We start from the raw sequence: 11,335 nt of genomic DNA, 5'->3' as shown, positions 1-11,335 counted from the left end.
AACAACTAATCAGAAAGAGAATACACAGCTAATATTTCATAAATTAATCCACCCAGAGAGATTGAAGGAGTTGGGAAATGGAACCATGCTAGTTTTGTAAGAGCTAGCTGAGTTACTACTCATCCCTCTCTTGAGCCAAATAGCTCAAGTTAGAGCACATATACCTACTGGGCATAAAGAGGACAACGGCTAGGGATAGGGTTGTATCATCAATCTTTACTTGCTGCTGCCTTTACATCAAGTAGCTACTCATCTCCACTCCAGTATTCAAGATCCACTAGAAGTTTATCCAAGCTCAAGAGAAGTATTTCCTACACACTATCTGTAGCTCCTAAAGGGTGTAAGGGATAAGGTGAAATAATGGGCCAATATTTGGAAGAGTTTGTGCCCTCTTAGGGACAAATAGTGATATAAGATTTAGTAATCAGGTTTTCTAGCCAATTTAGAGGAATTGAGTAGAATATGAAAATAAATGCAAGATAATCAAGCTCCCACCTTCACGGAAAAGGGGAGGGCAGGAACTTAATCATGAGCACATGTCCCTTGTAGGAATATGGAGATTTATTATGGTGTGTGGCATAATATGTTTCAAATATGTCCTGATTTAGGATCCCTTATTAATAAGCTTACCTTTCTGTCTCTTACACCCTGTCCAACTGCCATTAAGAGTTAATCATAATGCTGACATCAGGAAGAAGATGATTAAGTCCATTGAAGAAGCAGGAAACTAACCATAGTAGAAGGAGTCTTAGGTAGAGAAAAGTAGACATTAAGAGAAATATTTGCTTCTTGCAGTCTGGGGCAATTTTGAGAAAAATAAGAGAATAGTGAGGCAGGTGGCCATTAAAGCTTTCATGCTCCTCTTCACACATATTTAAGAGCCAAAAGGAGTGATGTTGCCTTGAAAACATCTAAATAGCTTTTGAGAAGCTCAAGGATTGGAGATAAATGGCAAACTCCTTTCCTTTAAATATATTAGTGTGGGTCTCAAGACCTCAGAAGAAACCCTCATGGCACCATCTAACACGAAGCAAGATTAGCAGAATTGAGGTGGAGGAGGTGGTGGATGGATGAATAATCCCAAGATAGACCCAAGCTTTTCTCCAGTAGATCCATGGCATGCAGGGCACCCAGAAGTTCCTGAATCTCCAAGAAGGGGACAATGTGTGAGAGCACTGTGGACCTATAGATGGCCAGGGTCAGGATGTATGAGTTTGAGATGGAGGACAAAGGTCCACGGTGTAAAATTGCTGTGGTAAATGTCAACACAAAAGCCAGTAGGACAATAGCACTTCAAACTAGGGAGCAGATCCTTTTCAGCAGGGTTAAGCTAGGATCCATCAGAATTTACAGAAGTTGGAGGCTACCTTTCCCCTAACTGGCACAGAATCATGTCAGCCACAGCCCTTCCTGATATACCTGATTATATTATATTAGACAAGTGGAGGCAGAGAAAGAGGAAATGTGAGAATTTAAGCATATGACCTCAAGATCCTGAGCATCTGTGTAAAGGAGCTGCTACATTATTATACTGGACTGTTTATTGAATTGTCCTAAATTTTATACACATCCCATTTCTAAGATGTAGTTGGTTTGTGAGGAAGAGCAGATGAGTTATAAAAATTTTTTGAAAACAATATAATTTCTTTGAGCATCTGAGTATAATAGAATAAGCAATTATGTTATCCTGGTATATTGTACATTAAATTGATAAGGAAATAGTGTCCAAAAAGCCAATTAACAAGAAAACTCTTTTATTGATAGAAAAGCAAAACAAAATTTCCATGAATTCTATCTTTTTTCTTCTGTTGGATATACTCAAGTTCAAAAGTCAGTTTTTCTGTTGTTGTCATCATTGTCACTGTTGCTGCTGTTCATCTCTCTCTAGAAACAACCCCTTGTAATCACAACTGTAAGGGAAATATCCCTACCGCAAATGGGTAGGACCTCCTTGATAAGTCATTGTCTCCAAATAAAGTTGATTAAATTCTTATTGTCAGCTAAGCATTCATACATGGCACCAATTGTATTATTAGGTTGGTGACATTAATAAGTATTGATGTCAAGCCACATTAGCTGTTTCTCAAATGTTATCAAATAAATAACAAACCAAATCAGAATCAGATTTACATTCATTCCAATGATTAAACACTCTCTTATAGATTGGGCAATTTATTCTAATATGAACTGAAACATCTGTGAGTTACAATCACAAGTTCCAACAAAAAATGGCCCAAATAAGTAGGCCTTTCAGATTCAAATTCAAAGTTCAGATTCACATGGGAATGGGACTAAGGAACCTGATCAGATTATATTAAAATTTCTGGTTCTAATTTAACCTGTAACTTCCACATAATGTCAGCTAGCAATTGTTCAACTTTCACCCACAGAAAAGCATTAAAGCATATGTCTACATGATAAAAAAATAAAAATTTAACCATTATCTAATTAATACAATTGATACAGATAGAAATGGTGGAAAAGTCAGATGTCAAAGAAGTTTCTTAAAGCTAATTTATCCATGTTATCCAAAAATGATTTATCAAACTAAACAGATAATGGTCATATTTTCACTTTACCTTTAGCTATGCAGATATAAATTGTATTTCTACACAACATATAGGTTGAAAATGAAAAAAATCAAACCACAATCCAGGTTCCAGGTTTGTGGTCTAGATGGCCCTAAACCTCTTCTGGATATTTTCGCTTTCCATCTAGATATTTAGACCACATCGATATGGTCATAACTTTATTATCATTGCTACATTTGAGTCACTAACCTAGGAAAGGAAGCTTATCTAATTACCAATTTTCCAAGCTAACCAGGACTTTCCCCTTTCATTATTAAAGAGAAAGTCATTCAGATTTGACCCCAGAGAAATAAGTGCATGCACATACCGGACTTTTCAGTATCCTCTTTGAGTAAGAGGATGGAACAACTATTTTGGTTTCCATCTCATTCTTGTAATGACAGAAAAGAGAATACAAAAAGTCAATTGTAAATTTATACAAAACGTATGCATATATAAATACATATCTATGGGTGTATATAAAGTCTAAATATTATATCCATCTACATCTTTAAGATTCAGAGTGTTGTACAGTTGACATAATAGTATTCTCTCTCCAAATTTTCTCATTTTTAAAAACAATAAGAATCAAGCATGCCACCTTATTAATACTGAATAGCAAGTGCAGAAGTTAAGCTGTAGCTATAGGGGTTTGAAGCAATTAGTTTGACGGGACATCAGTGAATAAAATCCTTAAAATAAATTTAGCTATTTCCAGATTGCCTTTTGTTTCATAAAAATGAAAACCTAAATGCCCTGTTGGTAGCATCCCAAGCTCCTGAGACTGCCAATTGAGCTCTATAAGAAGCAGTGCTTTAAACAGGGTCTGTACAAATTGCTTGGATATGTGCTTATTGAAATAATTTGGTGTGGGAAACTGGCTTACTAGAATTTCATGTAATTCTCTATCTCATTAAAAAATCACAAGTGATACCACTGGAAGCTTAGGTTCTGAGTATATTAAGCTCAGTATGAAATCTGACTCACAAACTGCATCATCTTTACACAGAGCACTATTAAAAAATTAAACTACAGTCAATTAATGGAGAAAGGCATACATATTTAAAGGTGCACAATAAAAGTGTATTACAGATGTGTGCCCATGTTGAGAGGTATTGAGATCATTTGTTTTACAATATACATAATGCTTTTATTTCTCTTGCTCCTTGCATTCCTTTTGGGGAAAAACGATGTAGGACAACTTCATAATTACCCCCACAGAGTGTACAGGTTGCTCCTTGGAAGGGGATTATTATTGCATGCCTTGAATATACTATGATTCATAAGGCAAGAACATATGCATAGCTTCAGCACCAAGAAAATGGAATCGTTATCCAGCACTGCTCACAACAGAACATCTTATTGCTTTAATAAAATGGGAAATTATTCGCTGTAGAAAGTGCACCAAATAAGGGGAAGAAAGTAACATCCATGCACTTAGTGGAGCTCATTGGAAATGATGAAGCTCCCTTCTGGGTCCCTGATTCTATTCAAATTTCAAGTCCAAAAATCATTCTGTAATAAGGTATTAAAGAGCTACCACTGGATGAGGGTAAGCTACAAAAATCAATGGACTTTCTTCTTCACAGTGCCTTAGTCATTCTGATGTACAGTGTAGAACTCTGATGCAGTACAGGATTCCCTAGTGGCCTGAGGGAGTTAACGCACTCTTTTACCTATTACTAGGACGTGACTAAGGCACTGGAGAAAAACTGGTTCATTGTTTAATATATTGTACCCAAAGATTATACCTGGTCTTCCTAATATTACAAGATGGCATGCTTCAATGATGATCTTCTGTGCTTCAGGAAAGGTGATTATCTTATGGGTGATTAAAATTAAGTTTATTAAATTATTTTTATAAAAGATGCAAACTGAGCTTAGGCAATTTAATAGATGACCAAAAATATTAGCGGTAATATTTCCTCTGGATAAGAGCACATATGTCTGGACCAAGTAGACAACTTAGAACAATGAGTTGCTTGGGAGAGGGATGCTCATAGGGGCACTGTTGCCTTACACCCTGCAGGATAGTCAGGACTCTCTTGGTACAGCTTTTTGCAGATCACTTTCATTCATACATTTTCCAAAAATTTGAATAGCTGTCAAAGGCTTGATTTCCAAGAAGAGATGCCACTGCATATAATTAATATTGTAATATGCTTCTGGCTTCTTCTGTCATTCAACCAAAGGAAACAAGGTGGTAAATAACTATAGACTAATTCCATTTCTAACATAGATGGCCTTGTCTGGCATTAGAAAATAAAAAAATATTTATCTTATTTTCTCAGTTTCTTTTTTTCTCAGTATTTTTGTATGTTCAGTGAAGTTAGGACAGACTGAGAAAGAGAGCCTTTCCTTTGCTGCAGGCACAGATTTGTAACTAAACAAACAAGCTGCAAACATTTTTATCCTGTAAGTAATTACTGGATCTAGCTTTTCTTGAAATTTGCATGTCCTGTCATCCAAATTGCCCAACATCCCCACCAGTCTCATCCCCAACCACATACAGTACAAGCAAGCACACACACCACTGCCTCCAGGTGGTAACTGCATGCAGGGAGAACTACAGGCACTGTTTAAATATTAACCATGTTTTTAATAGATGGCATTCTTGCACATCCATTATTTGTTTGTTTCTGTGGTTGTGTTTTTTCTATTATTTGCAAAAGAAAAAATAAAGCATGTGTGTCATCTTTTTATAACAGTCTACTACAGAATAAGGTACAAAAGAACACTTCTGGAAACAGCAAAAGCCAGGTCTGCACCACTGATTTCTCATCCAGTGGTAACCATTATATCAACAGCTGGAAATTAAGAACAATAATATACAGTTTGGAGGACATAGTACAGAACTATAGTTTTTTTCTGTATTTGGTACCAATATACTAAATATATAACAAAGGTGCACTTGTTCTAAAAATAAAACAGAAACATTCTAGTTGGTTAGATACTGCACTTTCAGTACTGCACATCACCTAATACTTTTTTTTTTTACAAAAAAGGTAACTTATGCAATGTTTAATAATAAGGAAACCAATAGTACACGCTAACTCGATTGTAGAAAAAGAAGAAAGAACCCAACCAAAAGCCAGAATAGTCACTTTCCAAAACAGCCCCTCCTCTGCCTTCACAACTACAAGAAGTAATCAGAACGGTGAGGCGACTTCAGCACCAGACCTGGCTGGACAGCTCCCAGATCCTTTGTAAATCCTGAAAATGTCACAAGTCAAAGGTGTACGGGTGGGGGCGGAGCAGGGAGTGAAAGCGTTAGCTTTTTAAAAAAACTCATTGAAAGATTTTAACGTACTTATGCTCGGCCAGCGAGGGTCATTTTAAAAAGTAAATTAAATGCTCTGTCCTGGAAAAGGTAATGGTTAACCAAAGGGTGAGAAATGGGCTGACTGGTGAGGGGTACCTGTCATAAACGCTTTCCGGGGACTATTCTCTATGGCCTCTTGCAGTCCTGGTGCTTAATGTAGACGTTTTCTTTATAATATACTATTGCCTGAGCCCGGCTGAGGGTGGGAATGGGGAGGAAAGGGAAGCTAAAGGAAAAGTGAAAGCTTAGGGGTCAGAGGGGAAGGAAAGAAACTAAATCTTAACTTGACAGCTATGTACATTACCGGGCCCCCTCCCCTCCCTTTGCTCCGGGAATCAATGCCTTTTATATATTTGGTAGCTTGTGCGGTTTCTCCTCCTAATTGAGGGGAGCGCGGGGTGGAATGGGAAGATGCATCCTTCATTGACAATTAGAAATTATGTGATTTGTCATGCGCTTGGATTGTGTTATTAGTATTATAATAATTACTGTAAATATTAATAAAGTATTATTATCAGCGTTATTTCTTCTTCCGAGACTTTCCTCGCCCAATATTTACAAATACCGCACAGTGCCTCGGCGGAGTAGAAACAAGAGTAAGGGGAGGGCAGGTAAGGAAAGCAGGAAGAAGAAAGAGGTGCCAGAGGAAAATGGAAAAGGAAGGAAGGAGGAAAAAAGCAAGGGTGGCAAAGATGCTGGAAACGAGGACGGGGAACGAGAGGGGCTAGACGATCAGGACAGTACCACCGTTTGCAAAAGGCCCTCGCCAGCTGTGTCCAAACAGGAGGAAACTGCGTGTGCTCCTTGGGGACTGGAGGCTGGTGGTGGAGGCGGAGGAGCACAGGGACCCTGGCACGGGAGGCCAGGGGACGAAGAGGACGACGACGAGGCGTTGGAAGGGGCGCAGATGGGAGAGTCCCGGGGCTGCCTCTCCAGCCGGGTTTCCTTTGCGTGGGTTGGGGCCTGCCTGCCAGGTCGGGGCAGCCCCCCGCCACCGCGGCTGCCGCTGCAGTGATCCCGCTCATATTCCTCCTGAGCCCTCTGCATCTTCCGCTTCTTCATCCTACGCTTGTGGATGTGGAAGGTGGAGAGGGACAGCACGATGAGGCAGAAGATGAGGGTAACCAGGACAATCAGCACCAGCGTGGAGGAGAAGGACTGGAAGAGCTGCTGTCCCACCTGCGTGATGCAGGTGCCGCTGCCACCTGCGCCTGGGCCGCGGGCACCCGTGTTGCCGCTGCCACTGGCGTTGGGGGAAGCAAAGGTCCGGTTGAGGAGACACGGCGGCAACGCCAGCCTCAGCTCCTTCGGCGCCCTGGCACTCATTGGCGCGGGGCTGGGAGGGGCCGGACCCACTAGGCTTCCCCTCTTGGGCACACCGTTCCCACCAGCCAAGAAGAGGACGGAGCCCACGCCACCCAAAACTGCTCCCTGTAGCGGGAGGTGGTGTGCGAGCGAGCCAAGGACTAAGGGAGCAACTGCTGGCAAGCAAGGCGACCAAGGAGTGAGCGGCGCCCGAGAGATCCTCGCCGATACCACCTCGAACACGTCTCCGCGCGCCCCTTTCCTTTGCAGAGGCACCAGGCTGCAAAGACACAAAGCTTAGTTAGAATCTCGGCCGCTGCCCAGGGGAGTGCTGTCGGGAAGGATCAACCACCACCGCAAAGCGGCCCTCTGGGCACACTGCCTGAGCTGGGCGCTGCCTGTATTTTCGGTCAGCGGACCCCAGCCTGCCCGCCCGTGGCCGTGCACCAGAGCCACCAGCAGCCTGCTCACGCCACTCGACAGGATGGGGTCTGCGCCCGGACCGCGGAGGTGCAGATTACTCAGCAGATAAGGCAGCCTCCCTTCCGCCCTTCACAACTTTATAATTGCAACAGACACGCAGCCGCTTCGGTTGAAGTCCCTACTTCCCAGAGCACCGGCTCTCCTCTTTTCTGCGCCCTCTCGGTTGATGTCTTCGCCTGGATCCTACCCTTCCCAGCACCCACTCCGGGCCGCCGCGCGGGCTCCGGGTATGCAGTCCTCCCTTCCTTTCCCTCCCCCTCCAGACTCGCCCTCCCTGGACAGCGTCAGATCCCTTGGGTCCCATTCCCAGGGGGATACCCCTGGCACCACATCCCACTCTGCCTCTGTCCGCAACCGCGGCTGACGCGCAGGAACGCGCTCCATCTCTTCTCCAGCCTTCTTCCCTGGCATTCTCCCCGCTCCAAAAAAAAAAAAAAAAGCAGCTGAAGCATTTTTCTCAGCTGACACATTCCCACAAACGGCCCCCTCCTCCCCATTTCCCTGTGCCCCCAACTTGGCAGTAACCTGCTTCTTTCTAGAAGAGCTGGAATGGAAAGGGGAGGGTTCCCGCCTGCAAAGTTTGGGGAACGGACCTTCTTTCTGTCCTTCCCAGACCCAGCCCAAAGGCCCCGAGGCTTTTCCGGCGTACCGGAGCCGGTAGACCCGCAGCGCACAGGAGAGCCTCCTTGCTGCTCCCAAGAGGCAGCTGCAAACTGTTGCACTGCGGAGCAGCCAGGCAGCGCGTAAGCAAGCCGGGGCAGGGGCCGGGGGCAAGGGCGGGGGCTGGAGCTATGGCCAGGGGTGGCTGCCCAGGCCGCGTGAGCTGTCCTCCCCACTCGCGCCCGGCCGTCAGGCCACCCGGCCATCAGAAGCCTTTACTCACACCTTGCCTCTTACCTGGACCGCCAGCTGGCTGCAAGGAGGGAGCCCCCGCCGCGCGGCTGCAGTGGCGGCTGCAGAAAGCGTGGAGTGAATGGGCCAGAGACCGAGCCGCGCTGCTGCCGCCGCCGCCGCCACCGCCTTCACCGCCGCTTCAGGGAGCTGAGCTCGCAGCCTATTGCCAGAGAGGCCGGTGACGTCAGGCAGCCACCGCCAGGGCTCCAAGACACCCCTCAGGCCCCCACCCACCCTAGTACCCCAACACCTTGTCCTAGCATAGCGAGGCTCTGACACACACTTCCCAGTTCCCTGCCCTTCTCCAGCCCAGGAACTAGGAGGAGCAACCCCTACCCCCACCCCGCAAGCAACCCACCTTTCTCACTCTCTTGCCCAGGAAGACTTGAATCTTGAGTCCTCCAGCTGTCTGATTTCGTTCTAGAGCTGACCCTTTGGTCCCAGAATCACATTTTTACACTCTGGATAACCATCTACCATCGGTGCACAGATCAGAATTTCTCCCTGGTGGCTGATTAAAATTTCCCCCACCCCTAATTCCTCTCTGTGCTGCCCCTGTTTCTGAACATAAACTGCGTGCATTGGAGAGATGACAGGGACATTTCTCAACACAAGTGTGACAGAACCCAAGACACAAACCTGAACAAATTAAACAATCCAAATTAACCATTTTTCTCCACTGGAGTTTCCAAGTTATCTTTTTCGCTCCATCTGATTCATGATCATCCTCCTTGCATCCCTCACATCTTCATCTCCAGGCCCCAGACCCAACCAATGTATTAAACACTCCTCCTATTCTGACAATCTAGACCCTCATGGGCACACAAAGCAGAGTGTTACAAGGAAGAAATATGAAATTATTTACAGGAAGGCAGAAATGAACTGCCTTATGAAAATTCCAAGTATTTGTAACTTGCACAAAGTACCGCTTCATTGGCCCTAATTCTTGGCAAAGTGTTTGGAGCACAACCTTTTAGTAAAATACATAGAACTTCCAGAAAAGAATTCAACAGCCTCCCTAAATCTTGGAAGAGACTAGTTAACTATTGTTTTAGGAGCCTTGGAAAAATATGAATAGTGCATTTGGTTACAGAATCCAGCTTTGAAATGGAGTATGCTCATTTTTCTGTTGGAGAAGCTAGCTGGGAACAGTACCTAAAGACATTGCATGGTCTTTGAAGGCACTCAGGTGTCTTACTAAATATATGTTTTCTTCTTTGCTCCTTGTCTTCTTTTCTATCTTTGAGTCTAGCACAGTGCCTGCAGCTTACTTGATAAATTGAATGATGCAGTGTGTGTTGTTGCTCCTTCCTGCTATGCATCAGAAATTACTGATGCCCAGTTATCTGCTTGTATTTGCTGTATTTGTAAAGAAAGAGGGTCTGACATGTGGAAGAAAGGCTGTCTGTAATCTGGGGGTCCCTTCTTCTGACTCTGTGTTTAGAGTCACACAGTTACTGATGTCTGCCCCCAGCCCCCACCCCAATGCTAGCATCACCTTCCTGCCTGGAATGACAGCACCAGATGCCTGCAATAGCCACCTGCCACATTTGGACAATTTGACTTTGGTGGGCTCAGGGGATGGAATGGTGTGCCTTTTTTTTCTTTTCTTTTTTTTTACGCTGTGACTAAGTGACACTTTACCATTGATGCCTGACAGGCAATGCCCCATTTTTTCACACTCACTTTGCTCCTGAAAAGTTGAGTCTAATAAACATTTTGTAAAGCAAATCCAATTTTGGATTCTCCAAAAAGAGATCTGGTTATTTCAAGAGACTCTTTAGCAAAACATAAAATTTTTTTAAAAAATGTTATTTTGTAAAGCAAAGAATTTTTATGTAATTAGAATTAACTCTTGGCCAGGCACAGTGGCTCATTCCTGTAATCCCAGCACTTTGGGAGGCCGAGGCAGGTGGATCACCTGAGGTCAGGAGTTAGAGGTCAGCCTGGCCAACATGGTGAAACCCTCTCTCTACTAAAAATAACAAAATAAATAAAAGCCGGGCATGGTGACAGGTGCCTGTAATTCCAGCTACTCGGGAGGCTGAGACAGGAGAATGGCTTGAATCTGGGGGGCAGAGGTTGCAGTGTGCCGAGATTGTGCCATTGCACTCCAGCCTGGGCAACAAGAGTGAAGCTCCATCTCAAAAAAAAAACAAACAAACAAAAAAATTAACTCTCAATGGTCTGTTTTCTAGATTTGAAGGAATTAGTTATTGGGTTTTCCCTATGGGGAATATACCTTTACAATATGTTGTAATGGGATTACAATATGTATGTAATGGGATTCTTCTTGCACACCAAGCTTCTAGGACATGTCAGAAGGCTTCCAAAGTTATTCTTTTGTTACAAATGATAGCCATCTGTTATACCAGGAGTGCTAAAACTGTGTGCATTATTTTATACACCCCATGAAAAGACAAGATCTTAATCTGGAGAACTTACACTCTACAGCAGATGAATGTGATTCACCAGAAAATGGCATTTAACTAGAAATGATTTAGGTAGATTAAAGACATTAGTTTTCAGGTCAAAAGCATAGTACCCTTTTTTGTCTTTTCTCTTTCAAGAATAGGCAGTAGGTTCATAATTTGTTCTTACCCAGAGGACAAATGTGCTAAATACATAGATTTGGATGTCATTGGGTAGTGTGTTTTAAACCCAAGGAAGAGCAATGACAGCAAATATGGGCACCTCTTGGACTGCAGGAATTGATCCCTGTTGGAGAAGCTAGCTGATTCCAAAGCTGATTCCAAAGTCA

General features: G+C 43.6%; 1 protein-coding gene across 1 annotated transcript; it reads right to left on the bottom strand.

The window, feature by feature from the left end:
* Positions 1 to 1,737: 1,737 nt before the first annotated feature.
* On the bottom strand, positions 1,738 to 8,679 carry C9H11orf87 (chromosome 9 C11orf87 homolog). The gene is made up of 2 exons (XM_054440773.2): positions 8,578 to 8,679; positions 1,738 to 7,477 (listed from the first exon to the last, which is right to left on the bottom strand). Exon 2 carries the CDS (start codon positions 7,216 to 7,218, stop codon positions 6,625 to 6,627), a length of 594 nt encoding a protein of 197 aa, XP_054296748.1. The 5' UTR covers positions 7,219 to 7,477; positions 8,578 to 8,679; the 3' UTR covers positions 1,738 to 6,624.
* Positions 8,680 to 11,335: the final 2,656 nt, after the last annotated feature.

Source organism: Pongo pygmaeus, chromosome 9 (assembly GCF_028885625.2).
Source record: "Pongo pygmaeus isolate AG05252 chromosome 9, NHGRI_mPonPyg2-v2.0_pri, whole genome shotgun sequence".
In the NCBI taxonomy this organism is placed as follows: Eukaryota; Metazoa; Chordata; class Mammalia; order Primates; family Hominidae; genus Pongo; species Pongo pygmaeus.
The sequence above is the reverse complement of the archived record's forward strand: the minus strand, read 5'-3'. Positions and strand labels throughout refer to the sequence as shown.

Bases quoted from the DNA above. Each gene is read 5' to 3' on its own strand.
- C9H11orf87 (XM_054440773.2), bottom strand. From the start codon at position 7,218: ATGAGTGCCAGGGCGCCGAAGGAGCTGAGGCTGGCGTTGCCGCCGTGT.